The sequence below is a fragment of the Vombatus ursinus genome, unplaced genomic scaffold (genome assembly GCF_900497805.2).
Source record: "Vombatus ursinus unplaced genomic scaffold, bare-nosed wombat genome assembly UNPS02009205.1, whole genome shotgun sequence".
Taxonomy (NCBI): Eukaryota; Metazoa; Chordata; class Mammalia; order Diprotodontia; family Vombatidae; genus Vombatus; species Vombatus ursinus.
In genome coordinates, this window is record NW_020948983.1 from 18,716,315 (window position 1) to 18,741,072 (window position 24,758).

General features: G+C 44.9%; 1 protein-coding gene and 1 long non-coding RNA gene across 3 annotated transcripts; one reads left to right on the top strand and one right to left on the bottom strand.

Moving 5' to 3' along the window:
* On the top strand, positions 1-10,608 carry LOC114035814. Its single transcript, XR_003568259.1, has 5 exons — positions 1-104; positions 8,041-8,142; positions 9,681-9,781; positions 10,095-10,217; positions 10,518-10,608. It is a non-coding gene; the product is annotated as an uncharacterized LOC114035814 (long non-coding RNA).
* PPRC1 (peroxisome proliferator-activated receptor gamma, coactivator-related 1) lies at positions 8,943-24,732 on the bottom strand. Of its 2 annotated transcripts, none has more exons than XM_027852188.1 (14): positions 24,574-24,732; positions 20,578-20,778; positions 19,578-19,724; positions 19,137-19,235; positions 16,173-18,750; positions 15,850-15,903; positions 14,041-14,098; positions 13,215-13,282; positions 12,346-13,075; positions 10,535-10,717; positions 10,354-10,420; positions 10,086-10,207; positions 9,655-9,806; positions 8,943-9,359 (listed from the first exon to the last, which is right to left on the bottom strand). In XM_027852188.1, exons 1-14 carry the CDS (start codon positions 24,730-24,732, stop codon positions 9,256-9,258), a joined length of 4,722 nt encoding a protein of 1,573 aa, XP_027707989.1. In that variant the 3' UTR covers positions 8,943-9,255. The 2 variants fall into 2 exon arrangements, with proteins under 2 accessions (XP_027707989.1, XP_027707987.1); XM_027852186.1 differs by having other exon boundaries at positions 13,215-13,285.
* Between the last annotated feature and the right edge of the window lie 26 nt (positions 24,733-24,758).

Genomic DNA, 24,758 nt, shown 5'->3' on the forward strand with positions numbered 1-24,758 from the left:
CAAAAACCCTTCCTTTACCTTTTTCCCACCACCCTTGGTCCCAACGCAGACATCTTGGTAAAGAAAAAGGCCGGTCGAACCACTCAGCTTGTCTCGTCTCGTTGGTAAGGGCGGGGCAGTGGCGTCATCGCTCCGCCCACTTCCTGACGCATTGGCGGGAAAGCTCGACTCTGGCCTCGGCCGCCACCTTGTCGGGGCTGGGGCGGGCGGGCCTCCAGCTAACTACTTTAGCTCTCCAGACCTGATTTTCCTCAGCTGCAAAATGAGAGGCTGGGACTTAAAAGACCTGGGGCTTCTTTCGGGGCAGCCTCCACCCCTCCCACCCGGCGGCCTGGCCGCTGTCCTCCCCGCAGGTTCCTGCTCAATGACCCATCCCCAAATTGATGGGCGATATGTGTGCCAACGAGGGAAGATTGCGAGCCCACCTGGGGTTCATGGGGATCCTGAGAAGAGTAGCAGTCCCCCACACCCACCTACAGCACCCATATGGGGATGGAGGTGGTGCTTCTTGAGATGGGGGATCGTCTTCCCGCTTGCAATTGTATTCCCAGCTTCTAGCAAGGTGCCTGGCGCATAATAAGCGCTTAATAAATGCTAATTGACTGACTGGCTGGTCTTGAGTTTCTTTCCAGCTCAGATATCCGTTGGTTCACAGAGCTTAAAAAAAAAATTTTTTTTTCAGTTCCAAATTACAAATTAAATTGAAAATATATAAAGTTATTCAAAACAAATAGCTAACATATAGCACTTACTATGTGTTAGGCACTCTGCTAAGTACTTTACAAAACATCTCATCTGAGCCTCATTACAACCCTGGGAAATAGGTACTATTATTATCTCCATTTTGAAGATGAGGAAATTGAGGCAAACATGTTAAGGAACTTGCCCGGGGTCACATAGTAGTATCTGATCCTGGATTTGAACTCAGGTTTTCCTACCTTTAGTCCCAGCACTCTTTTCCGTTCCATCAACTAGCTTCTGGATTCTGAAGGTGGATAGCCTATTTCATCAAAAATCCTTTGTAATTTTGGTTGCTCATTGTGTTCCTCAGAATTCCTAAGTCTTTCCAAGTTGATTATAATACTATTATTATTGCATAAATTTTTCTCCTGGTTCTGCTCACTTCACTTTCCATCAGTTCATGCAAGTCTCTAGTTTCTCTGAAACTATTCGCATCTTCATTTCTTACTGCACAAGAATATTCCATCACATTTATATACCATAACTTGTTCAATCATTCCCCAATTGATAGGCATCCCCTCAGTTTCCATTTATTTGCCACCATAAAAAGAGCCGCTAAAAATATTTTTGTACATATGGGTCCTTTTCCTCTTTTTTTTTGATGCTGTGAGTCAAAAAGGTATAAATAGTTTAATAGCTTTTGGGGCATAGTTCCGAACTACCTTCCAGAAAGGTTAGATCAGTTCAGAGTACCATCAACCTAGACAATCTGAGGGGTGTGAGGTGAAACCTCAGAGTTCTTTTAATTTGCATTTCCCTAATTATTAGTGATTTAGAATATTTTTTCATGACTATTAATAGCTTCTATGTCTTCCTCTGAAAACTGCCTAGTTGTATCCTTTGACCATTTATCAATTCAGGAATGGCTCTTATACTCATAAATTTGAATCAGTTCCATATATATCTTAGAAATGAGACCTTTATCAAAGAAGCATGCTGAAAGATTTCTGTTTCCTGCTTCTCTTTTTTTTTTTGCTGCATTAGTTTTATTTGTGCAAAAACCTTCTAATTTTATATAATCAAAATTGTCCATTTTGCCTTCTGTCAATCTCTCTATTCCATTTGGTTATCAATTCTTCAATCAATAAATCAATATTTATTAAACATCTACTATGTGCCAGGCACTGTGCTAAGTGCTAAGGATACTAAAAGAGGCTCTCCTCCAGGAGCTTACAATCTAATGGAGACAACATACAAACAAATATATATAAAAGCAAACTATATACAGGATAAATAAGAAATAATTAACAGAAGGAAGGCACTAGAATTAAGAGGCTTCCTGTAGAAGGTAGGATTTTAGTTGAGACTTAAATGAAGCCAGCAGTCAATAGTTGGAGTAGAGGAAGGAGAGTGTTCCAGGCACAAGGGAGAGTCAGAGAAAATGCTTGGAACCCGGAGATGGAGTGTCTTGTTTCTGCATCATTCAGGAGGCCAGTGTCACTGAATTGAAAAGTATGTGTCAGGAAATGAGGTGTAAGAAGACTAGAAAGGTAGGAGGGGGCTAGGTTGTGAAGGGCATTGAATTTTGTATTTTGTATTTGTTCCTGGAGACAATAGGGAGCCATTGGAGATTACTGAGTAGGGGGCTGACATGATCAGACTTTGATTTTAGGAAAATCACTTTAGTGGTTGAATGGAGAATGGATTCGAGTGGTGAGAGACTTCCAACAGGCAGACCCACCAGCAGGCTATTGTGGTCATCCAAGGGTGAGGTTATCAGGGTCCACACCAGGGTGGTGACAGTGTCAGAGGAGAAAAGGGGGCATATACAAAATAAGTTGCAAAAGTGAAATTGACAGGCCTTGGCAACTAATTGGATATGAGCAGGTGAGAGATAGTGAGGAATACAGGATGACTCCTAGGTTGTGAGCCTGAGGGACTGGGTGAATGGTGTTCCCCTCTATTCTAAAAGGGAAGTTGGGGAGGGAGGTTTAAGGGGAGAGATAACAAGTTGTGCTTTGGACATATTGAGTTTAAGATGTCTACTGACATCCAGTTTGAGATGTCAGAAAGACAACTGGAAATGGGAGATTGATTACAGGTCAGCAGAGAGTTTGGGGCAGGATAGGTAGAGGTGAGAATCAGCAGAGATGGTAATTAAATCTATGGGAACTAATGAGATCACCAAGTGAAGCTGTAAAGAGAGAAAAGAAAAGGGCATAGGATAGAACCCTGAGGGACACCTATAGTTGGGGGGTGTGATCTGGAGGAGGGTCTGGCAAAGGAGATAGGGAAGGAGCAGATACTAGGAAGAAAACCTGTCCACCAATGACAGGTAACTTCTTCCATGCTCCAATAATTTGCTTATGATGTCACCATTTATGTCTAAATCATGTACCCATTTTAAGATTATCTTGGTAAATGGTGTGAGATACTGGTCTATACCTAGTTTCTGTCATACTACTTTCTAGCTTTCCGAACAACTTTTGTCAGTTCTTGCCCTAATAGCTGAGATCTTTGGGTTTATCAAATATTAGACTTCTGTGCTCCTTTGCTTCTGTATATTAGGTACCTAATCTATTCCATTGAAACTGACCTCTCTATTTCTTGTTCAGGCATTTCAGTCACGTCCAACTCTTTGTAACACCATTTTGGGTTTTCTTGGCAAAGATATTGAAGTGGCTTGCCATTTTCTTCCCCAGTTCACTTTACAGAAAAGGAAACTGAGGCAAACAGGGTTAAGTGACTTGCCCAGGGTCACACAGCTATTACGTGTCTGAGGCTGGATTTGAACTCAAGATGAGTCCTCCTGACTTCAGGTCTGGCACTCTATCTATTATGTCACCAAATTGTTTTAGCAATTAGAGCTTTGTAGTATAGTTTGAAATTTGGTACTGCTGCCCCTCTCCCTCTTATTTTTTTTTTCATTAATTCCTTTGAGATCTTCAATGTTTTGTTCCTCTAGATGAATTTTGTTATTATTTTTCCTTATTCTATGAAATACCTCTGGTAGTGTGATTGGGATAGCACTGAGTAAGTAAAGTAATTTAGGTAATATTGTCATCTTTTTTTTTTGCCTATCCATGAGCAATTAATATTTCTCTAATGTGAAGTGTTTTGTAATTGTGTTCATATAGGGTTCCAGGGCGTGTCTTGGCAAGTAGACTCCCAAATATTTTATGCACTTATTTTGAGTGGAATTTCTCTATCTCTTCCTGTTGTATTTTGCTGGTTATGTAGAGAAATACAGATGATTTGTGCAGATTTATTTTATATGCTGCTTCTTTGCTGAAGTTATTTCAGTTAGTTTTTTAGTTGACTCTAGGCCATCTTATCAGCTGCAAAAAGTGTTGTTTGATCTTTTCCTGGGCTTATTCCTTCTATTTCTTTTTCTTGTCAATGCTACAGCTGGCATTTTTAGTACAATATTGAATAGTAATAGTGATGATGGACATCCTTGGTTCATCTCTGATCTTACTGGAAAGGTTTCTATCTTATTCGCTTTACAGATAATACTGACTTCTTAGTTTTAGATAGATACCACTTATCATTTTAAGAAAGGCCCATGGGGCAGCTAGGTGGCCTGGTGGATAGAGCACCAGCCCTGGAATCAGGAGGACCTGAGTTCAAATTCAGCCTCAGATACAGCACTTAGTAGCTGTGTGACCCTGGGTAAGTCATTTAACCCTAACTGCCTCGACAAAAAGAAAAAAAAGGCTACACTTATTCCTGTGCTTTTTAGTGTTTTTAACAGGAGTAGGTATTGTATTTTGTCCAAAGCTTTTTCTGCATCTATTAGAATGATTTTTGTTGGTTATGAATATGGTCAGTTATGTTTACAGTTATCGTAACATCAAACCAGTTCTGTCTTTCTGGTAAAAATCTAGCTTGACTATAGTATATGATCTTTGTGGGACATGCTGTTATAGTCTCTTTGCTAATATTTTATTTAAAGTTTTGCAGGAATATTCATTAGGGAAAATGGTCTATAGTTTTCTGCTTTGGCTTTCCCTGGTTTAGGTATCAAGACCATATTTGTACCATGGAAGTAACTTGGTAGTACCCCTTCTTTACCTATTTTTTAAATATTTATTTATTTATTTTTGGTTACATTTTAAGTTCCAAACTGTTTCCCTCCCTCCCTCCCTCCCTCCCTCCCTCCCCACCCAGCACTAGAGAAGGCCACCATTTGACACAGACAGACACACACAGATATGTGTATGTCTATGTATATATACATACATACATACACAAATATAAAAACCATACGATGCATACTTCTGTTTATCAGTTTTTCCTCTGGAGGTGGATAGAGTATCTTCCTTCATAGGTCCTTTGAAGTTAATCTGAATATTTATAATACCCAGAATAACTTAGTCATTCACAGTTGTTCTTCGAACAATATTGCTGTTACTGTATACAATGTTCCCTTGGTTTTGCTCATTTCACTCATTATTTCATGCAAGTCTTTTCATGTTTTTTCTAAAATCAACCAACTCATTTCTTACAGCACAGTAGTATTCCATCACAGTCATATACCACAGCTTATATAGCCATTCCCCAACTGATGGGCATCTCCTCACTTTCCAGTTCTTTGGCACCACAAAGAGAGTTTCTATAAATATTTCAGAACACAAAGGTTCTTTTCCTTTTTCCCTGATCACCTTGGGAAAGACCTAATAGTGGTATTGCTGGGTCAAAAGTATAGTTTTATAACTCTTTGAGCATAATTCCAGATTGCTCTCCAATGTATCAGTTCATAATTCCACCAACAGTATAGTAGTGTCCCAATTTTTCCACATCCCCTCCAACATTTGTCATTTTTTCCCCTTCTATCTTTTTAGCTAATCTGATAGATATGAGATTATAGCTCAAAGTTGTTTTAATTTGCATTTCTCTAACCAATAATGATTTAGAGCATTTTTTCATGACTATATATAGTTATGATTTCTTCATCGAAAAACTGCTTGTTCATATCCTTTGACCATTTATCAATTGGGGAATGACTCATAGTCTTATACATTTGACAAAGTTCTCTATATATTTGAGATTTGAGATCTTTATCTGCGAAACTGTCTATAAAAATTTTTCCCCAATCTTCTGCTTTCCTTCTAATCTTGGCTACATTGGTTTTGTTTGTATAAAACATTTTTAATTTAATGTAATCAAAATTATCCATTTTACATCTTACAATGCTCTCTCTCTTATTTACTCATAAGTCCTTCTCCTATCCATTAGTCATGTTCCATGTTCTCCTAATTTTCTTAAAATATCTCCCTTTATATCTAGGTCACATATCCATTTTGATCTTATCTTGCTAAATGGTGTAAGATATTGGTCTATACGCAACTTCTGCCAGGCTGCTTTCCAGTTTTCCCAACAATTTTTACCAAATAGTGAATTCTTATCCCAAAAGCTTAAATCTTTACATTTGTCAAACACAAGGTTACTATAATCATTTATTACTGTATATTGTATGTCAACTCTGTTCCACTGATCCACCTTTCCATTTCTTAGCTAATACCTGATAGTTCTGATAATTACTACCTCATAATATAGTTTAAGATCTGGTAATGCTAAACCTCCTTCCCTTACATTTTTTCATTATTTCTTTTGATTTTCTTCCTAATGAATTTTATTATTTTTCCTAACTCAATAAAATAATTTTCTGGTGACTTAATTGGGAAGGCATTGAATAAGATTAGTTTGAGTAGAATTGTCATTTTTGTTATATTTGCTCTGTCTACCCACGAACAATTAATATTTCTCCAATTATTTAAATCTGACTTTATTTGTATAAAGTGTTTTATAATCATGTCCATGTTAAGTTCCTGGGTTTATCTTGGCAGATATACTCCCAGGTATTTTATACTCTCTAGTTATTTTAAATGGAGTATTGCTTACCATCTCTTCTTGCACGGTTTTTTGGTGAATATACAGAAATGCTGTTGATTTATGTGGGTTAATTTTATATGCTGCTACTTTGCTAAAATTATTAATTATTGCAACTAACTTTTTAGTTGAGTCTCTAGGATTTTCCAAGCATGTCATATTATATACAAAGAAATAGTTTTATTACCTTATTGCCCATTCTGATTCCTGCAATTTCTTTTTCTTCTCTCATTGCTATGGCTAGCATTTCTTTTCTTTTTTTTTAAATGAGGCAATTGGGAGTAAGTGACTGGCCTAGAGTCACACAGCTAGTGAGTGTTATGTGTCTGAGACCAGATTTGAACTCAGGTCCTCCTGACTCCAGGGCCAGTGCACTATCCACTGCACCACCTAGCTGCCCCTAAGAATTTAACATTTTCAACTCTGGGTATTTTTTGTTTTATTTGCTAGCATTTCTAATACAATATTGAATAATACTGGTGATGATGGGCATCCTTGTTTCACTCCTGATCTTACTGGGAAGGCTATTAGATTATCCCCCTTATAAATAATGCTTGCTGATGATTTTAGGTAGATGCTTCTTATCATTTTAAGGAAAAATCCATTTATACCTATGCTCTCAAGTGTTTTTAATAGGAATGAGTGTTATATTTTGTCAAAAACTTTTTCTTCATCTATTGATATAATCACATGATTTTTGTTACTTTTGTTATTTTACAAAATCAACTGTTAATAGTTTTCCTTATGTTAAACCACCCCTGCATTCCTGGAATAAATCCTACTTGGTCACAATGTATAATCTTTATGATACATTGTTGCAGTCTCCTAGCTAGTATTTTACTTATCATTTTTGCATCCATATTAATGAAATTGGTTTATAATTTTCTTCCTGTTTTTGTTCTCATCAGCACATTTGTTTCATAAAAGTAGTTTGGTAGGACCCCTTCTTTGCCTGTTATTCTAAATAGTTTATTTACCTTTTTTTTTCTAAACAGTTTATATAGTACTGGAATTAATTCTTTAAATGTCTGATAGAATTACCTTGTAAATCTATCTGGTCCTGTCTGGGTTTTTTTCCCCCCTTTGGAATTTAATTTATGTCATGTTCAATTTTTTTCTATAATAAGATTAAGTATTTTACTTCCTGTTCTGTGAATCTGAACAATTTATATTTTATAAATATTCAGCCATTTCATTTAGATCATCAGTTTTATTGCCATATAGCTGGGTAAAATAGCTCATAGTTGCTTTTATTCCTTTTTTGATTGTGAATTCATCTTTTTTTTTTTGATACTGGGAATTTGATTTTTTTTTTAATAGTGGCATGTTTTTAAATTCTCATGATTTTGTTAGCTCAAATTTTTTTTTAACTTTCAATTTTGTTAATCTCTCCTTTGATTTTAAGGATTTCTATTTTATTACTTAATAGGAGGTTTTTAAATCATTGGTTTTTTTTTTTTTTTTTAGTGGCACACCCAATTCATTGATCTGCTCTTTCTTAATGAAGAAAGCATTTAGAGATATAAATTTTCCCTTAAGAACTGCTCTGGCTGCATCCTACAAATTCTGGTATGTTATCTCATTGCATTCCTTATCTTTAATGAAATTACTGTTTCTATATCCTTGAGAATTAAGTTATTTAGTTTCCACTTAATTTTTAATGTTTGCTTCAAACGCCCTTTGAGTTCACTGGTTTTAAAGTTAACAATTTGAGTTGTGTGTAAAATAGGTTTGAGGTTTGTAAAAAGCATCAGTCATTGTTTTGATCTTCACAGAACTGCCTGCCCTTCCCACCCTTCCACCCCCATGCTAACAGGTATAACTCTCATTTTCCAGATGAGGAAATAGAACCAAAATAAGTTAAGTGATTTAACCTGCCCAGGACCACATCACTATAGTAAAGAATGTTTGAGGCAGGATTCAGAACCTGATTTCAAATCCAAGGCTTTATAGAATATGAAGTACAGAAAAATACCACCCCAACTCCTCTCTTAGGTAGAACACTACCCCAAGAAACTGGGGACTTACTTCCTAGCATGGGATCATATCTCAAAAGAGGGGAACTATGTTATCCTCAAGCTCTCAAAAGATTTGAGAATAACAACCCTCCACTCCCCAAACTGGTCTCATTCACCTGGTCAATCCTTAGAAGCTTATTATCGACAGCCAAAAATGCCTACTCAGACTTGTTTCCACAAGGGCAGGCAGTAGTGGGAGCCATGTACCCAACAAAAACAGGCCAGACCCATTGCCAATGGTAAGCTAAAAATACCCCTTAAACCCTGGAGAAAGGGGCCTCAGATTCAGAAGCATGATCAGGTAAGATAAAAAAGAACCCAAGATCTTTGGAGATGGAAATATATAGCAACACAATAGATTTTCCTTTTTTTGTTTATTGATCTGCATAGTGATTTAGACCTTCCCCAAATGAGCAGCCCATGCAGTAGGCATCACCCACTTCACAAGGAATGCAAATTTTGTTAAATACTTTTTATAAAAACAAAACTTTTTTTTTTTTAGAAAAATCTCATTTTACTTTTTTTTAATTTCACTTATTTTTCCATTTTCTTTATAAAACAGCCATCTCACTAGCAGCTCTTCCCTCCTCATCCAGAAGCAAAGATTGCTCCAGGGGGGCGAGGGGGAGGGACCTCTGGAGGGACAGGGGCTGGAGGCCCAGGGTTACCTCCGAAGGTTCTTCTGGGCCTGTTTTAGTAATGTGTCAAAGTCGACTGAATCAAATTTGCTCTTCACGGGGGCAGGGTCAAACTCCTCCCAGTTGGAGTCTACAAATGCAGAGGGAAAGACTGATCCTGGGCAAGCTTGAAGAATGACTGACTCCCCCCCGCATAAGCATCAAGGGATCCATACCAAGACACACCACACCCACCCCACTTTTGGCTTCCCCCCTCCAACGGTAGACAGTAAAAATCCTAGGCCATGGGTAAAGAGATCAAGTCTATCCCCTGTTTCTTTAGGCCTCAGCTGCCCAAAGGATGAGTGGGTTGAGGTTTGAAAATGCCTCAAGTCCTAACCCCAACCACCCTGGGTCCCCAGTTCTTAGGTGACTAGAATACTCACCCAAGTCTGCATAATTCCTCTTGCAGAACTGCCTTCGGCCCCCAAAGCAGAGGTCAAAGGGCTGTTCACCTGCTCTTCGAAGCTTGTGACCACTCTCGATGGCTGCAAATGCCTCTTCAGCATATCGGTAAGTGACAAAGCCATAGTTGTCACTTAAGGAGGAAGAGGAGAAAAGAGAGGGTATAAAGAAGATCCTAAGGGACTGTCTCACTAACCTTCATCTCATCACCCCAAAGATAAGAAATACGCTACTTGCTAACTTTTGAAATGAGTGGGAGGTATTATCCCCATGTTGCCATCAGGTACCACTCCTAAAGACTTGGAATGTTAGAAATGCAACAGCCTCCTACTCTGCATGAAAGGGGCCGAGAGTAGGGTTTGGGTGGTGGAGTGTGGAGGATGTTCCCCTCTTCTCCAAAACCAATACTTACCCTTCAAAGCGGAAGTGGATGGTACATTCTTCAATCTCCCCAAAGACTGAGAACCGGTGTTTCAACTCTGACCGAGTCATGCAGCCTGGAATCTTCCCAATGAAGACCACCCTCCTCTCCTCCTGGATTCAGGTAGGTAGGCACAGGGGAAAGCAAAGAGGTAAGCCGGGATCTCTTTTCCCCCTTTACCCTTAAGTGAAGGGTTAGTACACTATTAATTACAAACTCAAAATACACCTTTCTCCCTATGCCACTGCCCTTAACTCACTATTGCACGTTCCTTCTGAAGAATTTTCTGCCTTTGGTAGTGGTCCTGGGAATCATAGTAGTCGTACCTAAGAGGAGAGGAATTGCAGGCTAGGGCAGGCCAGGCACCTGACCAAGGGGAACTATATGAACCAAGACCTCAAACCTCTGGTTTCACCTCTCCAGCTTATACTCACACTCACCTCCTTCTCCTATTGCTCCTCCTACGGGGGGATGGAGAACGAGACCGGCTCTGAGAACTGGATGAGGATGAAGAAGGAGAAGAAGAAGAAGATGACGAGGAAGATCGCCGCCGAGAGGGTCCCCAGGAATCGCAGCTGGACCTAGAAGAGGATCGGGTACTGCGGGAGCAGCGGGACCTGTACCTGGGGAAATAAGAAGACTCTGTGCCCTCAGTTAACCTTTCATCCCTGTCCTGCCCCTGAGACGTGTTCAATCCAACTTTTCCCATGGTGGATGGGCAAAAACCTAGATTAAACATCAGAGACCTATTCCAGACTCTTGCCTATACTTTCCCCTGGTCGATCAATCATTCACTAAGTGCCCATTATGCCAGGCAGGTATAATGTGCTAGGAGCTATGGATACAAAGAAAAAAATGAAAGTCCCTGTTCTCAAGGAGTTCACATTCTACCAAAGGAGATGATCTCCCCCCCTTCCATTTTGGTTCCAATTTCCAAACTCCTCCCTCAGGGCTGTTCTGAGGGCAAAACAAGAACAGATGTAGAAGAGTTTTTGTCCTCTCCAAATTAAAAGGAAATCCAAAGTTTCTTCTAATGCTAACAGGGAAATCAGAAAAGACAGTTGTGGCTTGAAGGCATTTCTACCACATTTCCCTACAGAAAAGGGCATTTTTAATCAGCACAGTATCCAGCATATAATAGGTAAAAATGCTTACTGACTCCACTTGCAGCCTTCTGATTCTACTCAGCCAGAGCCTGAGACTCTGCCTAATCAATACCCCAATTCCCAGGAGGCACTTCCTAAACACTAACTGGCAGGACAACCTAACTTCCTCAACCCACCCAGGTCAGGCTATGTATGAATACAGGTGACACCTCTCATATATAGTCCCTTCTCTTCTCTTCCAATACCCTGATGCAGGTCTTTAACTCCCACCTGGCCTATATTGCAACAGCCTTCTGGTAGGTCTCTCTCTGCCTTAAGTGTCTCCCCATTCAACCATCCTCCATGAAGCTGCCAAAATAATCTTCTTAAAAAAAAAGGGGGGGGGGCAGCTAGGTGGCGCAGTGGATAGAGCACCGGCCCTGAGGTCAGGAGGACCTGAGTTCAAATCCGGCCTCAGACCAAAACACTTGACACGTACTAGCTACGTGACCGTGGGCAAGTCACTGAACCCCGATTGCCTCACTAAAATAAAAACCAAAAAAAAAACCCACTTCTGACCCACATCACTCCCCTCTTCAAAAAACTCTAGGATCAAACATAAAATGTTCTGCTTCACTTTTAAAGCCCTTCATAATCTGGCCCCTTCCTACCTTTCCAGTTCTCACTTTACTCACCTCCATGTACTTTACAATCCAGTAATACTGGCCTCCTTGCTGTTCCTTGCAAACAATACTCCATCTCCAGACTGGGTCTCCTCCCTCCTAGTTGCTACCTTTTGCCTTCAAGACTAAGTACAAATCCTACCTTCTACAAGAAGCCTTTCCCAGTCCCTCCAACCCCTGTGCTATTGCCTTCTTCCCTGACATAAACTCCATTTTACCTTTCATATATCTTTTATACACACACACACACACACACACACACACACACACACACACACAGAATTGTTTGCATGTTGTCTCCCCTCTTAGAACATGAGTTCTTTGAGGGCATGGACTGTTTTTGCTTTTCTTTGCATCCCAAACATTTATTTACACAGTGCCTGAAACATAGTAAGCACTTAATAAGTGCTTATTAATTCGACTTGATCTAAAGTGATCCTATACCCAGTGCTTCAGATGGAAGAGGAAGTTAACCAAGCTCACCTTCGCCACCTCTTGGGTGGTGGGGAGATAGACCTGGACCGGGACCGGGACGGGGAATGAGAATGGGAGCGGGACCTGGACCTGGATGAGGATGAGGAGGATGAGGAGGAAGATGCCTCACTGGCCCCATTGGAGCAGGAGCGGCTGCTGCGGCCTCGCCACCCATGGCCTGGGGGGCTGGATGAAGCAATGGCCTTCTGATAGCAGTGCACCGGCTGCTTGACCAAAGGCCCAGGGGGAGTCCTAGTGTCATCATTGCGGCCAGGTGAAGCCTCTGGGGACAGCAGCACAGAAGGCTGCTGGGCAGGGGTAGAGGCTGGGGCTGGAGGGGCTGCTTCCAGTTCTTCACTAGTCCTATGATCCAGCTGCTGTTTCTGGCATGTGGCTGGGCATGCTGGCAGGGCAGCTGAAGGGCCCAGAGAAAGGATAGGTTTAATGGTTATATCTTGATGTCGTTTGACATTCCAGCGGGAACCCAACTCAGGCCCTGAGGCCACTGTAGGGCTTAGGATGCAATAGTCATGGTCCCCAGAGCCCACATGAACGGGGCTAGGTCCTGGGACGCGACCTCGGAGCCGAGCTGCAGCTGCACGTTTGGCTTCCATGTTTCCCACTGGCTTCTGCACTCTATCTTGGGTAGGGGAATCAGGGGACCCTGGCTTGGCCAGTAATGAGACTGCAGCCAAAGGTTTCCAGAGCTGATGAGGTGGAGTGGCAGGAGGGGTCAGGCCTGCAGGAAAGAAAGAGAAAATATAAATGATCCCACCCCCCAAATAACTGCATGACATGTCCAACATGGCTACTTAGCACCAAGCGCTGCAACCCAAAATCGAGGAATTGGATCCTCCCCTCACTCCCATCATTCATACCTGCTACGTTGGCCAGCTCTGGGGCTTGTAACCGGTCAAGAGGTCGCTTTTCCTGGGAGTTGTCAACCCTGCTAGGAAGAAATGAGAACCCAGCTAAAGCCTCATTCCATCTATGTCCCCCTTGAACTGTCTATTCTAGCTATAAGCAGGTATGGATGCAAACAATATCTCTGCCATTCCCTATGTCACCAACTCCTTATGGAACAGGTTGCTCCTTTTCTGGGACCCTTGTGAAATGAAGGAAGCAGCCCTCTCTTCAAATGCAATGTCTCAGAGACAAGATAAGTAAAGCAGAATGTTCTTGGGGAAAGCTGGAAGAATTGGGTAAAGGAGGGAAGTTCGACTCTGGGAAGAGGGGGAAAGAGTTTAAGTCAGGGACTTTTCTTCCCCCAAGTAGCCGCAAGGGAAGTTACAGGCCAGTCACAGACTTCAATAATTAAAAGTACTCGAGAGAGATGGAAGGAAAGTTGCTGTGGGGATATTTGGGAGCCCAGGTTTCACGCTATCTCATTCCCACACTACCCCCTCAGCCAGCCCAAGGAGAAGGAGGTATTCTCTGTAACTCTAAGAAGCAGGGGTTATGGGGCAGCTAGGTGGCACAGTGGATGGAGCACCAGCCCTGGATTCAAGAGGACCTGAGTTCAAATCTGGCCTCAGACATATAGCACTTACTAGTTGTGTGACCCTGGGCAAATCACTTAACCCCATTGCCTAGCCAAAAAAAAAAAAAAAAAAAAGAGCAGAGCAGGGGTTACCTTGGGGGACATGCTCATCCTGACAACCACTACCAACCAAAAACTGTGGGGTAACCCCACTTCATACTAACCCTGAGTTTCCTATAGCTAAGGTATCAGCAGGTCCCACTGGAATACACTCCTTTTTGACTGCAAAGAAATCAAACATTATTAATAGAACAAACAGTTGCTGAAGGTCAGGAATTCCAGATCAGAAAATACTTGAGGGAGAATGGGCTTTCCATCAACACATTCAGTTTATTCCCATACTGCTCTTCCTTACTTTGTATCCCTATGCAGAATGCTACCTCTTAGGGGCAGGGCCTAGATCTCCTCCAGGACATAGCCAAGCAAAAGGCCAAAAACACATTACTGAACTAGGGCTGAATTAAAGATGCCTTCAGCAGGGTTCATTGTTGATGGAGTTACGAATCTGGACAATCATTCTGGAAACAATTTAGAATTATGCTAAGAAAGTGAATGAAATGTCCATACCCTTTGACCAGCATTGTAAATGTTTGACAACTAGATCTCAAAAACAAAAAACCAAACTGTACACATTTTAAGTTTAATCTATATGAACTTTTTCTCCATCACTTTCTTAAGTTGAGACTTAATCAACAGAACAATTAAATGAGGTCTTGAATTTAGGGTTTTGCCAGTCTCCAAAGTAAGTGCTTACACTGAAAATCTAACAAATCACTGAGTCAGTCAGAGCTGGTTCCAGTTTACCCCAACCTTTGACCCAGATATCCTACTGCTAAGCATATGCTTCCAAGGAGGTCAAAGAATAAAAAAAAGGTACTATATACACAAAAATGTTTCTAGTAGCACTTTTGTAATACACAAGAACTGGAAACAAAGTAGACGTTCATTGGTTAAAAAGTGTTAAACAACCTGGTAGGTGAATGTAATGGAAAATTATTGCACTGCAAGGAACAAAGAATAATAACAATACTAAAGAGAAGCACAGGAAGGTCTGCTGGAAACAATGCAAAGCAAAATAAGAAGAACCAGCAAAACAGTTATCCATCATAATTAAAGATGTAATAATGCACTTCATTTAAAGAGGCTGTAGGGGCAGCTAGGCAGCACAGTGGATAGAGCACCAATCTTGGTGACCCTGGGCAAGTCACTTAACCCTGACTGCCTCCAAAAGAAATAGAAAATAAAGAGGTTGGAGAGCATGAGTAGGAAACATGGCATATAATGTTAGAACTAGGTGATATATTGCCTGGATATGAAAGGCAGGAGAGATACAGTGGGGGAATATAGATTATGTAAAGACAAAAAGGACCAAGAAAATATTTTTTTCTTTAAAGAAATAAAAATGATCAGAGTTAGATTTTGGGGAAAAAATTAATACTGAGAAACACGGAAAAACTTCTATGAACTAATGAAAAGTAAAAGTAAGCAGTACCCACATAATGTTTTATATATAGGCAACAATTTACATTGTTAAATAGCAACAAAAAAACATCCAGAATGATGTGTAATAAAGAATGACCAAGTTTGCCCCCAAGAGAAGAGAAATGCTCCTGCCCCTCATTTTTGTAAAGGTAAGGAATTATGGGTATGGGTATACTGGATATAAAGTCAGACTAAGATGGCGTGGTCAGTTTTGCTCAACGACCCCCTCCCCCTTTTTGATTTTTTGTTATAAGTAGTGGTTCTCTGGGTAGGGTAAGTACAGAGTCTCATATTTGGAAACGAAGGTGATATAAAAAACAGAAAACAAACAATATTTTTAATAAATTAAGAAAAAAAGTTTAAAAAAATTAAGAATGTAAAGAATTAAGAATTTAAAGAAATTAAAAAAGAAAATCAATGTAGGCAAACCAAAAAACTTACTCCACTGTACTACCCACCCTCCCAAAAAAGAAAAGGGAATTGCTGTTCACCTTCAGACTTCTCAAATTGCTCCAGAAGACTGGATAGGTCAGATGCTTCAATTCCTACAGCAAGAAAGGGAAAAAAAATGTGTCTAGCTGTACACTGGCTGGGAAGAGACAAGTGTCCACTTCTATTGCCACCACCTCATCGGAGAAGCCCTAAACACTTTCCTTTTAGAATTCCCTACCAAAAAATGAGAAACCTAATATGGAAGGAAAGGTAAGAATCTCCCTTAACCCGGAGCAGCAGCAGTAGCAGGCCTTCTCCCCACACCCCCAGCCCCAACCAGAGAAGAGGCAGGGCAGGAATCTACCTGTTCATGGGCACTCACCAATCTCACTGATAAAAGCTTGTACCACATCCTTAGAACCTTGGGAGTGTGTGGAAGGCAGAATGTTGAGTCTTCGAAGTCTAGATGGATGGACGCTAGGCATCTTGGCCACTCGGCACTGCTTTGGCACAGACACAGTGGCATCTACAGGGACTAAGAGTGACTCACTATGCCCACTCTCCTTGACTTCAGGCTGTGTGTTCCGGGGGGCAGAACCTTCTGACATGGGTTGGCCCTTCTCAAGCAAGGGCTCCTCAGGAGGAACCCCTTTCTGTCTGGCACCTGGGCTCTCTGGGGTAGCCACTCTGGGTTTCGGTCTAGGGGACAAGGACTTCAAGGGTTGTTGAGAAGCTGGCCCTTGCTTGACCTCTGCTCTTGAAGGGGCTATCTGAGGGGCTTCCTGGGAAGTTGGCACAAGAGTAGGTGAAGGAACCACAGACACTGCACTGGAGGCAGGTATACTACCACAGGTCCCAGTGGAGAAACTATCAGTAGCCTGGGTGGGTGGTGGGATGCTCTGAGCTACTGGAGGAGGTGGTGGTGGTGGTGGTGGTAATGGGGTTGGGGGCACAGCTGGCCAATAAGGAGGCTGTGGGCCTGGACCCCAGCCCATAGGCCCATAAGAATGATCAGAACCATAAGCTGTCACTGGGGCAGGAGGTAGGGCCCAAGGCACAGCAGGGGTACTGGGGAGTGGAAAGGCATTGGATGTGCCTGGCACTGGGGGTGGCAAGCAAGGATAATTAACAGATGGTGGCACAGAGGGGTAACAGGGCCAGGAAGGCACTGGGGCAAATTGGGTATAGGAATCAGGAGGCCTTGGGAGACAGGGTGGGGGGAGGGTTGGGAGAAGCAGATCAGGCATTGTCTGCCCACTAGAGGAAAGTGGCACCATGGATGGCATTCCTGGCCCACCTGGAGGGGGTGGCATTGTGGGTGGCAGAGCTGGAGGCATGGGAATCTTCAGGGGAAGACTCACTGTGGGAGGCACAGCTGGGGGTATGGGCATTGTGGGGTGCACAGATTGCCTCACTAGAGATGTATGTTTGACTGGCAATGGGAGGTCAGTCTCAGGGGAAGCCAAGCTGGAGGACACGGAACCTGCAGGCGGCTTGGGGCCTGGCTGCTGGGCTGTCCTCTGCCTGGCCATGCCAGGAGCAGTGGGCCTTAAAGGTACTTCAAGGCCATGCTGCTCAGCTGTCTTGGAAGGGACAATGAGGCATGGGATCTCTGCTAGCTCCGTAGGTGTCTCTGGGATGCTGGGCCACTTTCCAGCTGGGGTCTGGGGCTCTGGCACTTGCTCATCTGCTTGGCGCTGCTGCCTTCGCTGCCAATACTCTGAGAGGCTCAAAGGTCGGGGTTTGGCTTCCTGGGCCCCAGTGTTGGCACTGCATTCTGTCTTTGGGGAGCTCGAGACCCCCTCACTTTGGGGACTGGTGACCTCAAGGCTTGGCTCTGGGATCTGTGACTGGTCACAATTCCCTGAGGCCAAGGACGTCTCACCACTGCTCGAGCAAAGGGTCGCTGGCTCCCCTTTGGCCAGGTCAGACTGTTCAATGGGACTCAGTGAGGCACAGTCAGGCTCTGCTGAGTCTGGTTCTCCTAGACTTAACATCTCTTTGGGTTCAGTCACTCTGGCCCGGGGCTTTCGCCGACCACCGGATGACTGAACCCCTCTGGAGACCCCTTCCAGGGGCTGTTCTGAGGACTGGCTGTCAGGGGTGGATTGGCTTCGTGAAGAGGACCTGAGCTTTCGAATATAGGTCCTGTCTCCATCTTGATCTGGCACTAACAGAACTTCATTCTTCTTTCTCCGACTCCTGTGGCCCCTTTGGCTTTTCTGTGTATCTGAAGACACATCTGTAAAGGGTCCTTTGGGGCCATCAACAGATGTTGGCATCACTTCATCACCAGGCAGGACTGTGCATGTTAGCTCCTTCTCTTTCCCACCTTCAGTATTGCCTGGGACTGTTCGCTCTTTCTGAAAGGACTGCTCCCCACACATGGGGGTCTCAGCTTCCAGGTCAGACTCTAGCAGCTGCTGAGTAAGATCAGTCTCCAATTCTCCCATGTTCTGGCCTGGAGGAAGATGGCGCAGGACCACTGGAATCTCTAGAGCCTCACCAGCCATAGACCCTTGGCCTAGGATCTCCAGAACCATGCCCCCTTCAGCCAGCATCAACTCTTTGGTCTGTTCCTCATGCTCATCCCCAGAAGAGTCCAAACAAACTGTGAGACTTGGCAAACAGTATGGATGCATGGCCCGTACGAGCTCACTTAGAGAGGAGATGCTTTCCTCTCCAACTGGGGCAGCCTCCTCTTCTTCTTCCTCCTCCGGACAGGCCAGGTGCATAGGGAAGTCTTCAGTGTTGTCTAGAGACGGGCCCATCGTTGCGACTCTGTCTCTGCCCAGGCTGGCATCTTCTTCCTCCTCTCCATCACTGCGCTGCAGGGGGGACAGCTGACCCCATCGGGGCCGGGATCTTGGGGTCTTCCATCCTGGGATCTTTGGGGAAGAGGTCTCTAAGAAGGGAGTTGGTGGAAGATCCCAGGAGGGATCAGACAGACACATCTCAACCTACATGGGGAGGGGAAAAGTGAACAAGTCAGATGAAGGGGGAAAGGGGAGGTCACTGGAATTGAGGAGCAATCTCCCAGATCTGGCAGAAAGGGCGTAAGAAGACTCAGGTCACTTATCCTTTGATGGCTTTTGTTATAAGGACACTACCTGGGATCCGCAAGACCTGGGAATCTACTTCAAGCTCTGCCAATTACCAGGACTGTGACATTGGGCAAATTACTCTTTCTGGCCAAGTTTTAATTTCTTTCCCAGAAAAATAAGGGTGTTGTCTAGTGTTAAAAGACCCTTCTGGCTCTGATTCTAAGCCAGATCCTGGTCTTTCCAGACTTGATCAAATGATTTCCCAATGGGCCCGAGGTGCTCCTCCAATTCACTTTACTCACCCTGCCAATAGTAGGGGTCATAGTGTGTGTCTTGGGTCCCCACTGGTCATCCACATCACTTTCCGGGGATGATCGAGAAAAACCCAGTAGTTTGTGCAACTAAAGGGGTACAAAGAAAGCCAATCAGTCCCTGGTGGGGGGTGAGGGTGGGGAGAAGTAACAGCAGTAGTCACCAGGGAACCAATCACTCTAGACCTGTTTTGTTCTGCCACTATAGCTGCCCCCACCCCCACTTCTGTGGTCCATCCCTGCCAAGGACAGATAATGAAGCAATCAACTGATATTACTTGGTTCACATTCAGAGACCAGGACCCTCTGGGGACACAGGGCTAAATCTGTGATGAAATGGCCCACAATGAGATTAGACACACAGTCCCAACCATTAGCATGTGTTCTAACCATGGAGCAACACACCCAATACCCTGACAGCCCAACACTGACCGAGGTGCTCTCCCGAGGAGATACAAGCAACTCCGAGTCAGGAATGGTGTCAAAGGGTGACGGATTCTCAGAGTCAGCATTGTCAAGTATCTCAGTGAGGGCTGTGAGCAGAGACACTTCATTCTGGTCGTCCGAGGTCACCTTGCTCTGCTCCCAAGGAAGAAAGGGACAGAGTTGGTTACAACCAACTAGTCACTGAGAAGGTACAAAGCTGAATGCTCATATGCTACATATTCCCCAAGTCAATCACTCATGGAATCCAAATGATTCACTTCCCCTGCCTCCCAAGTCAATCCACTCATGAAGGAGTGAATTTTACAGGAACAGATGCAGATGGGTCTGAGAATACAGACTCCTGGGTTCTATTCCTGCCATTTCTCCTATGTAGCCAGCCACATACCCATTCCTCTATCACCTGGAACCAATAACTATAGACTCTAGAACTGGGGTTCTGAACCTTTGTAGCATCACTGACCCATCTGGCAAGCTGGTGAAGAACCTTCTTAGAATAATGCTTTTAGATGTGTAAAATACACAGGATTACAAAGGAAATCAATTATATGGAAATTGTTATCAAAAATTTTTTTAAAACAAGTTCATGGACTACAGAGATTAAGAACCCCTGCTTTACATCTTTTCCTGCCTCCCTTTATAAAACAGGCCACCCTCCTAAACTCTGAGGTCCATCCTTGCCAAAGACAAATATGAAATAACCACCTGAACTTGCTTGATTAATTTCCGTAGCATATCCAAAGTACACAAAGCCTCTTACTCCTCCATACTTCCACATGGGCTCTGTCTCCTGGAGCCAGGTGACCAAGGCACAGAAGGGCCAGGAGGGCAGTGCCATAAGTTTCAAGTCCAGAGTCAAGGAACTTTGGAAACTTCGCAAGCTCCTTCCCAGAGGCTCCTTTTCTATCATAAGGTAATTCCTTCCAGTCTCTGGCCTCCTGGGTACGTGGAGTTCCTCCTCTCCCCGAAACCACCCCTTCCTGCTCACCTCTCCGACATCGCTTAAGTCTTCAATGATGGAGATGATGGAGGCATCCATATAGCTCTGCACGGTCTCCAGCAGGGACTGGTCCTGTAGGAACATTTCTTCTTCATCTCCTGCTTCATCACCTCCGTCCAGGTCAAACAGGTCATGCTGGGCCAGGCTAAAGAAGCCAGCCTCCTCTTCCTCCTCCTCTTCCAACAGAACCTGGAAAACAAAAAAGCCAGTTGGCCACGGTCCACCTATCTCTTCCCCTAGCCATTGTCTTTTTGTCCTTCTGGGCATGAGGAGAAGGGAATAATGGAGCAATGTAGGCAAAAGAGGGGGTGGAGGAAATGCTCTCATTGGATAGATCCTGGGACCACTAAGCTAGAGCACAAAGGAGTGGGTGAGAGGCTAGAGGGCAAGGTGGGCCCAAATTATAAATGGCCTCAGAAGTTAGGACTTCTTTCTGTAGGTAATTTGGGATCAGTGAAAGATTCTGGGCATGGTCATAACATGATCAGTGATATCTGGATTAGTCTGATGGCCTGCAGAAGATGGATTGGAAGGAGGGACTGAAAGCAGAGGGACCAGTAACTTGGAGCCTCTCCCTTTCCTAACATCTAAAACAAAGTCTACTATTCCCTCAAGACCACCTTTCCAGGAGACTTTAAGTGGACTCTCCTTTCTCCAAACACCTCCAGCACTCATCAATATATGTTCATTGTGCACTTCAGAACAACTTGTTAGCACATATTACATTAACTTTTTACACACTGATGTCCTGGCTCCTAATGGAATTTTTTTGTTGCCCTCCCTCACCACCACCCTCCCACCCCCAACAAAGGGCTGGACACACAGCAGGCATCAAGGAAGAGGAATAGTGTGGTATAATGGGAAAAGCACTAGACTTGAGATGCACAAGAGGAGGTTTCTACTGTAACTATGCTGTCCTTGGTAAGCTACTATACCCTCACAAAACTTCAATTTCTTCATCTGTACAATGGGGGATAATACTTGTAATTGTCAACTGAGAGGCATCTCTAAAATGTCATTACTCTGCGTGATTTGACTCTGAAGGAACTGACATGAAATGACCCCTTGATTCCAGAGCTCACAAAAGAGCCTGAGAAAGGCAGGAAGATCAGTGTGTAGTTTAGAGGCTTTGGTCTTGACACACCCCAAACTTCCCCGGGAAGGAGCAGACATAGTCCCTGTCAGCCTCATTAGGTAGGAGTCACCAGTCCGGGCCTGCTGTGGGCGTGGGTGAGGACCATAGTAGGCCACTCCTAAGGGAGTCAGGCTGGGCCAAATGGATGGGCATCTTCTGCCGCTCTGTTTGAGTAGTTGCCAATGCCAGGGGAAACTAAGCAGATTCTCCCTGCTGGGGTGTTTCATGCCTCCTCATGAGCTCCCTCTACCTACCACCATCACATAGAAGTCGTGTTTCCCCTTCTCTAACTGGGGAAGACTAAGTGGCTCTAGAACAAGAGGGAGAAAGGGATGAATATGAGAGATGGAGACTTAAGGGAATGTATAAGGATAGTGTTAAGAGTATCAAGCATTAGGCACTAAACTCCTCCCAGCCATCTAAAAACCTGTAATTAGGGCTACCTGCTGGATCTTAGGTTGGGATCTCAGCTGGTTCAGCAAATACTCCCAGGGTGAGTTATATCTGTACCTCACCCACCACCCAGAAAACTTCTGCCACAGCCCCCCAGCCAGCAGATTCCAATCCTAGCACAAATACTCACTTACCCTCAGATCATTTTGGGTACCTCTGGGCCACAGCCTATCCCAGCCCAGTTCAACTACTTCCTGGACCCATTCCCCTCAATGCCAATAATAGCTCACATTTAAAAAGTGCTTTAAAGTCTGCAAAGCAGCTTTCTCAAAGGAACCCTGTGAGGTAAGCAATGCAAGTGTTATCAACATTCTACCCAAAAGGAAACGGAGGCTTATAAATTCACTGATTTGCCCATCACAGCACTGATAATATGGAGACTCAAACCCATGTTTTCTGACACTTTCCATTATGACAATGGTTCCTCTAAGCAAAGGAGAAGAAAGTTGGTAATCTAACTAAGCCAACCCCTTCTTCACTTCCCATCTTGTGACTCCCATCAACTTCCACACTGACTAAGCACATAGTACCTGAAGAACACCGTTTGAGGTGCTGGGGGGAATATAAAAATTTAATAAAATATTAGCTCTCCCCTCTTGAAGCTCACAGTTTAGTAAATTGCTGTTTATTTGATCCTAAGGGGCCCCCCGATACCAATTTTTCTTCCCTCTCCCTTCTATTCCCAGTAAAGTAGGAAGGCACCCATCAGCAAGATGTGCTTATGTCAAGAACTAGCTGTCCTAGGAAAAGAACTGAGAAAAGAGGAAGCACAGTATCACATTAAATACAGGATAAGTACCAAGTCTGTGGGGCCTGAGTTCAAGTTAACAAAACATGAATCCCCAACCAGCAATGCTGGGTTAAAAAGGACAAAAATTAAAATTGTGCCAACCCTTAAGGAACTTACTTCAGGCCAGTCACTTCTCCAGTTTGCCTCAGGGGCTCAAAATTACAAGCCCACCCTCCCCAGGAAGAGAGAGGCAAGAGCCACCCCTGCAGATAAAGGATTTGAAAGACAAGAAAACTCCTGACCTAGAAGGTCCCCAAAGTCCTATAAAGTCCACTAAGGCTGCAAGAGGTTTGAGGAGAGGGAAAGACCAAGTACCTTTTTAGGAGGGGGCCCTTACCTCCAAAGAACCAGAGAGATGGCCCTCAGCAGTGGCAGAAAGGGAGTGGAAGAGGGCCAGCAAGTTCCCTCTGTGACCCCCTGAAACTGACACTCACTGGGGGGAGAGGTCACTTCACTCAGAAACATGCCCATCCCAGAGCAGACACCCGCAGGTGCCTATGCCTCACCCCTGCACCACCCCCAACTGGAGAGAAGACTTCAGGCCTAAACCCTCCTCCTTCCTTAAGCCAAGGGCAGTGGGTGCCCCATTCTCCCAGCCCGGGGTAACCCTCTTCCAGCAGGATGGAGCCCAGAATCCTTAAGCACATCTGGAAAAACCCTTCTCTCTCGCAGCTGGCTAGAGTAGGCAGCAGGATGAATTTTCTGAGGGGTGGAGGAGGCCTCTCGGGCTACACAGCTCCAGAACCCCCCTCCCCGCCGCCCCAGCCCTCAGCCCCCGGCCCGCGAAGGGGGGGGCACAAGGCTAGCGTCTAGGGGAGGGACCTGCGAGCCCGACACACCCAGTTCCAAGCAGCATGGCCTCAGCGCCGGCCCCCGCAGCCGATAAGCCGCCCGGCTACTAGGATGGGGGGGAGGAAGGGGGTGCGGACAGGGGGCCACGTGGACAACCCCCCATCCCCCGCCCCACGTGGACTGCGGGCACCCCGGCGGTGTCCCCGAGCCGGGCCCAATCCACGTGGATGCGGGGACTGCAGTGAGGGCTAGAAGGGGGAGGGCTGGGCGGGGATCAAGTTCTCCCGGGAAAATTGTTCACCCCTCCTTAAACACGCAGACCCCTACGTGGCCAAGAAAAAATCGGGGCTGGGCGAGAGGAAGGGGGTCTCACTTCAAGAGGACCCCGGCCCCCCAGGACTCGGGCTCCCTGAAGGCTGCGAGGGAGGGAGCGCTACAAAACAGCCAAGGAGAGCTGCAGGGGATGGAAAGGGGTCGGTGGGGCCAAATCTACTGCCCCCCATGTCCCAGGCCCCCCCCCCCATCCTTCCCCCTGCCCCAGTCCAACCTCAACGACCCGGCTCCGGCCCTGGACAAGCGGCGTCCGCAGCTCCTCCAACCTCCCTCCTCCCGCTCCCTCCTTTGACACAGTAGCTTTTCCAAGCTTAAGGAAGCAGCCCTACACCCGGGGACCCAGGTCGCCCCCTCCTCCCAAATGCCGTTCTCCGGCTGTCTCCACGGTCCCTCCTTCCCCACCCCAGCTTCGGGAGCTTCCACGTGTCACAGCCCGGCATGTGCCGATCTGCCTCCTCCCGGCCGCCCGCCCGGCTCTCACCTGCTGCCGACCCTTAGGGCTCTCCGCGGCTCCTGGGGGCGCCGGACTCCGGCTGCAGCACCCACGCTTGCCACTGCGCATCCCGCCGCCGGGCCCTGGTCCGGGGCCCCCTCCTGGGGGCGGCGCGGCACCGTCTTCCCGTCCCCGGCGCGCCGCCATCTTGGCCCCAGAGCGCGGCTCTGAAG